The 6,208-nt window shown below is 52.6% G+C and overlaps 1 protein-coding gene across 3 annotated transcripts in view; it reads right to left on the bottom strand.

The window, feature by feature from the left end:
• IQSEC2 (IQ motif and Sec7 domain ArfGEF 2) overlaps window positions 1-6,208 on the bottom strand; it is a 33,913-nt gene that overhangs the window by 21,070 nt on the left and 6,635 nt on the right. For all 3 annotated transcript variants that reach the window (XM_069108232.1, XM_069108234.1, XM_069108233.1), the window contains exon 2: window positions 5,816-5,845. In XM_069108232.1, the coding sequence (XP_068964333.1) occupies window positions 5,816-5,845 (30 nt within the window). The remainder of the gene's footprint in view (window positions 1-5,815; window positions 5,846-6,208) is intronic.

Below are 6,208 nucleotides of genomic sequence, written 5' to 3' on the forward strand. Positions count from 1 at the left end.
ATGGGGAGAAGGGGAAAAGCAGAGGGAGGAGGCGAGGGAGGATCAGAAGGTCTTGGGGCTCAGATCTGGGCTGGGCACAAGGACTATTCTTGGCTTCCGATGGAGGGTACAAAGGTCCCACCCCAGAAGGGGCCATTTGTGACTCAAGGCCGAGTCAGAATGTCCCTGGGAGCTCTGGTTTTGTCTCCCAGCTTGTTCGGTCCTGAACCTGCCCTGCTTTCTACTCCAGTACCCAACAACCCTCTAAGCCCATCCCCAGACAGACCCAGAAAAGGGGGAGAGACATAGTTGGGTACAGGGGAGGGTGATGGAGGGAAGAGACAGGGAGTAAGGACAGATAGACACCAGGGAGAAACAGAGGGAGACAGAAAGCATGCAAAGGCTCTTGGGAGCTGCAGGCAGAGGGATTAGGAGGGGCTGCTCTCTGATATTCACACCCATGCTCTGTCCTTGACAATCCAATCTTCCAGTCAGAGAACGGCGGTGCCAAATGGGAGCTCAGAGAAGGAAACTGAGACTCAGTGTCTGTCCCGCAGGCCCAGAAGCCTCCCAGTTGTTCAGAATGTCCAAGTCAGGTTTGGGGAGAATAGACCCGCTGGAAATAGGGAACCAGGTATGGGACTTACCTGTTCCCTCCTGGGGGCTCCATGGGGCCACATGGGGGTAACAACCTACTGTGGCCCTTTGGGCCAGGAAGTAGGAAGCAGGGCTCTGGAGGCTGAGGCTGGGTGGGGCTGAGCCCACAGAGCAGGGCCATGAGCCAGATGGGAACTGGATACTGCTCTGGCCTGCCTCCCGGTCCTCGCTCTCTTTCACTCAGTCCCTCATCCCCTTGTTCAAGGTCAGTCCTCTTGTCCCCCCCCCCCTAGTGCCTCCTCTGTAGGCCAGGTTTAAGTGGCCCTGGGCCTTAGTTTCCTTTTCTATACAAGGTTCATTAGAATCCCATGAACCCTAGCCTCTTCCTCTGGGGCAGGGGAAGGGGAAGGACACATTTCTAAGCTGGTAGTAGGGTTTGGTGATTCTGTCAAGTGGGGTAGGCGAGTATCAGACAAAACCCCATTCCCCTTCTTCTGAGCCCACATTCCCCCACTAGGGAATGTGGGGGCATACCTGATCCCCAGCCATGTAGCCTTCTGGGGAATGCAGAAAAGGAGACTGAAGGCTTTAGATCCCCCACTAGCAGGCCTGAGCTGGAGAGGTACATGGTTGCCCTCTCCTCTGTTCTCTTTTCTTCTCCTTTCTTTCTTTCCTCTGCTCTCTTCTACAATCTCTTCTCTAGGAAGCAAAGCTAGGTTCCCTCTCCCTGTCCTTCTCCACCTGAGACCCTTCCCCAAAGAACTGTCAGAAGCAAAGCCCAGACTTTTCTCTCCAACAAGCCTTTCACAATTGTCCCCATTTCCCTGCCCCACCTTTGCTGCCCATGGCTCCCAGACACTCACATGTCACCTTTATACCCTCCTTCCTGATGGAGGTTAGCCTTCAAAGGCCAGCTCTCAGCCTACGCTCTCCAGAAAGCTCTGGGATCATTCCCATCAGTGCCCATTTCACTCTTGACTCAAAGCCTTGGCCTCATTCCCCCAGCCCCCAAACGCATCCACCCCCCCTACCCCCCCTCCTGTGGTGACCAGTCTGGACCCTTCTTAGCCTCCTCAGCTTTGCCAGATGCCCATATATGTTTACTCATATCACCCAGTTGGACCCTCCCCATAGCATCTGTTCCAAACTTTCTCATCTCCAGTTTTCCTGAGGCTTGGCACATTTCCAGCCTCCCCCCTCCCCCAGGAAGCCCGAGACTCCACGAGCTGGCCGGACAGACTCCCATGAAGCTGCAGTCTAACCACCCTGCCCCCCGTCCCCGGAGCACATTCAGAGACCTCACCCCAGATCTAGGAGTCAGTATTTATTCTAAGCCAGCTGCAGACCTGGTATCAGGAAGGAAGGCCTGAGTCCATATACAGCCTCAGTCATTTCCTAGCTGTAGGGCCCTGGGCAAGTCATTTTACTAATGCTGTCTGCCTCCATATCCCCATCTATAAAAAATAAAGACTAATAAGAACACTTCTTTCCTAGGGTCATTAAGAAATATTTGTGACCCATCTAGCAAAACTTAAAGCATGATGATTACAGTGTAAGATTTGCCATTCATTCCGAGTGAGTTTCAAAAGGGATGGTCTGTTGAGATGCTTTTCATTCCTGACTCATCCAGTGTTTCCATTATTTCTCCCAACTCATCATCCGAAAATCTGATACGCAGCCCCCAGGTGGACCTTTAGTCGTGGCTACAAAGCCATAGTGAGCAGCTCAGGGCCCAGCCCCAGATCCCTGGAGCCCTCTCCTGCAGACCCCCTTCTTCAGGTTGACGTTGCCTCCTCAGTGACTCTGCTTGAGTTCTGACCAACCCCCATCTCATGTAGCAGATCCGTCTTGTCCCCCAAAATGGGATGTGAGATTTGACCAAATGTTCTGCTGAAATCTAGGCACCCTGTGGCCACAGCACCCCCATCTCCCGTCCTAGTTAAGCTGGCTTAGTCAGGCCTGGCCTACTCTGCAGGGACACTTCTGGACTCCTTGAAATCACCACTCCTCTTTGGAGATCATCTCTTTAATTACCCTTTCAGGGATTTCCCCCAGGAATCAAAGGCAACCTTCTCATCCCAGAGTTTGCAGGCACTCTGTTCTCTTCCCTCTTTTGAAAACCGGGACTCTGTCTACCCTCCTGCAGTCTTGTGGGCACTCTCCTGTTTTCCATCATCTTTTGGATCCCCCTCCATAGTCCCACCTGCTAGTTCTCTCAAGCTCCAAGGCAGGAGGGAAGATGTCCATCTCTCCTCTGGACCAGGTGATTTATTTTCACTAGGGGCAGCCTGGTACCCTTGCCCTCTCCCTCTCCCTCTCCCTTCTCCCTCCCTCCCTATCTGGAGCATGGACTGCATTTCTCTTCTGTCATGTCCAGGCCAAAGGTCACATCCTCCTTGACAGAGACCACTGAAGGCAAAGGCAGCTCAGGCAACTTCTCCTTGTCTCTGGTATCTGGGAATCATGGTCCCAGCCATCCCAAGCAGCAGTCACATCCCTTCTTCCATTCTCACCTTTCCTCCAAGAAAACAACAACAAAGCCCAAGCTTTTTGTTGGCCTTGGCTTCCCTGGTCAGCCTCGGCTCATTCTGAACCTGAGCTTCCTGCCCACTCTGTTTATAGAACATTTTCCATTTTCTGTGTATACCTCCATCTAGAAGGCACCACTAACCATGACACGTCATGGAATGTAAAGCATTCTGATGATAGTCATTAGTACACTGAACTAGAATCTCCCTCCTGGTCAGCCTCGGAGCATTGCTTCAGACTTTTCCATTCTTGTAGTCAGGGATCCAGTGATAGCAGCCTATGGGCTGTCTCTCCATCTCCTCACCCCATGCCTGAAACACTCTCCCTCCTCCTCTCTGCTTCCTTCAAGTCTCAGCTAAAATCCCACCTTCTCCAGGGAGCCTTTCCTCTGCTGATTGTGTTCAACTTATCATGCTGTACAGAATCGTCTCCTCCATGAACCCCTCGTTTTGCCAGTTCTTAGCCCACAGTACTGCCTGGCACACAGTAGGTCTACTTAATAAAGCCTTGTTGACAAATGTATTTAAACTTTGCCTTTCCAAATACTGTGTTTACTTTTCTCTTTCTCCTCTGTTACCTGCCCTGGCCTCCATCTGCTGTATATGTCTCTTTATTTTTTTTAATTTAATTTAATTTTTTGGCCTTTTGGAGGGCAATTGGGGGCTTAAGTAACTTGCCCAAGGTTACACGGCTAGTTTTTCTGTGTGTGGGGGTATTAAGTGTCTGAGGCTGGAACCGAACTCAGGTCCTCCTGACTCCTGGGCCGGCGCTTTACTCACTGCACCACCTAGCTGCCCCTGTATATGTCTCTTTAAAATATCAGTTGGATCGCTCCCTGTGCAGCCACATTGGTCTCTTCAAGCAAATATTCTTTCTTTTTTCATCAGACTTCTGGAGAGCTTCCTGTCCCCCCCTGGGTAAACTTGCACCTTTCCTCTGAAGTCTTCCCCACATCTTGGGTGTAGTCCGACTAACCCTCTATCTCCTCTCCTTCTCTAGCCCACTTCCCCTCACAGTTCCCTCATTGCCTTCCTTTAATGAGAAGACACTTGGACTTATTAGAAGCCTCACTTTTGTCATCTTCGATAATACGCCTAGAGTAGGAAGTCAGCATGATCGTCAAGTGCTTTACTGCTAACTTTCTTCCTCATCAGGGGGATCATTCTGGGGTTCCAGGTTCTCTCTGGGCCTGGAGCCTCCTCTTTTGCTTAGACATTCACTAATGAACACACCTGGAGCCCTGTGTGGACATGAAACATCCCCAGATACCAGCACTAGCACACCCAGTGCAGCTTGGCCAGGGACCCAGCCAGACACACCATCACAAGGAGCCACTGTTACCTGAACCCAACTTGGGAGGCTTTCACTCTGGCTGGGACTCCAGCAGGGCCAGGGCTATTCTGGGTTCTGGGTATGCCTCTCTCTCTCTCTCTCAATCTCTCTCTCTCTCTCTCTCTCTCTCTCTCTCTCTCTCTCTCTCTCTTTCCCTCCCTCCCTCCAGCTGCATGGTTGACTCATCGCCAGAGCTACTAATTACAGCCGTCAGAGACGCCAGGGATGGGTGGGGAGGGGAGGGGGAAATGCAGGCGGCCCCAGAGGTTATTTTGGTAACTGCCTGACCTCCCTCCCCTCTGCCCTCCCCCCACCCTGGGGTCACCCAGTCAGCCCCCTGTGGCATTTGAAGAACCTCAAAGGCAGTCTCAAACGGGAGATGTATCTTACTTTCCAGAGGAGGAAGACTGAGGCCCAGGACCATACAGCTCCACCCCAAGGTCCAGCACCCAAGGGAGAAGTCAGTCAATGTAAGGGTATGTGAGAGAACATTCAAAGAGAGGAAACAGTTGGCTGGGCCTTCTCCCCCTCTCCCTGGCTTAGAATCCGAGTGATAGAGAAGGTCAGAGCTGGAAGAGGGCTTGGATGAGGAGGGGGGAGCTGGGAATGGGCCAGGCTGAGGCCTGAACTGCTGTGCCTGGGGATTTGAAGGCTTGCTTTCTTCTGTTCCCTGGGTCTCCCCTTTTCCAAACTGTTATTGGGAAAGGGGTTGGGACCATTCCCTTCCCCTGAGGATTCTTCAGAGAGGAGGGGGGAGGCCAGGGAAGGGGAGGAAGCCTGGTAGGGACAGCCCCCCCAAGGCATAATGGGGTCCCTTTCTCAGCCCCATTTCTGTTGCCAAGGGAACTCTTCAAAGAAGTGTCAATATCTATACCCCCCACCCACCACATAAGCATGCCCTTCCTCCCACATCCCTTTAGCAACCTTCATTCACTGCCCCCCCCCAAGCCTGGCTTCTCACAGTGTGACCTTGGCCAAGAGGGTGCCCCTCTCCAGACTACTTCCCTCCAAGCAATCCTGAAGGTCCACCTTAGTCTAGCCTCCTTCCCTCTCACTTTAGAGCTGCAGAAACTCAAGGCCCATGGTGGGGTAGAGACTTGTCCAAGGTCACAAAACAAGTCAGGAAGAGCTGGAGCTGCGAGCCAGCCAAGGTTTGGGGCCCTATTTGCTAAGCCTGCAGGGAGGAGGCCGAGGGGCCAGGCCTCACTGTCTCTCCCAGGTGCCAGATGTCTCCCCTGGTGCCGGATCTCCTTCTGTTCCTCCCCAGTACTAGACAAATGTTTCTCCCCTCCAGTCCATCCCTCTCAAATGCAGGCCTCACTCCCCTCCCTCCCCTCCCCATAGTCTCCCTCCCATCCAAAAGGAAACAGGGACTGACCTGACTGTTCGGGAGTTCTCCCCATCGGACCTGCAAAAGGGATTTGGGGAGGCAGGGAAAAGGGGGAAAAAAGTAGACAAGGAATTAGGGTTATATCGAGGGAGTAGAGACCTGGCCCTCTCCCTTGGAGCCCGGCTCTGCCTCAGTCTGGAAAGACATTGGCTCTCCATGTATCTAGAGCCCTATCAGGATGATTGTCCTGCCAAGAAAGCCAGATGCCCATGTGTCAGAGGCCTCGGGGCCTTTTCAGCTCAAACTCTGTGATTCTGTCCCTTGGACGGTTCTTTCTGTCCATCTCTCTCTCTCTCTCTCTCTCTCTCTCTCTCTCTCTCTCTCTCTCTCTCTGTCTCTCTGTCTCTCTCTCTCTCTCTCTGTCTCTCTCTCTCTCTCTCT

The sequence above is a fragment of the Petaurus breviceps genome, unplaced genomic scaffold, assembly GCF_028583685.1.
Source record: "Petaurus breviceps papuanus isolate PSGF00001 unplaced genomic scaffold, PetGlider_PUasm1.0 90333, whole genome shotgun sequence".
Lineage (NCBI taxonomy): Eukaryota > Metazoa > Chordata > Mammalia > Diprotodontia > Petauridae > Petaurus > Petaurus breviceps.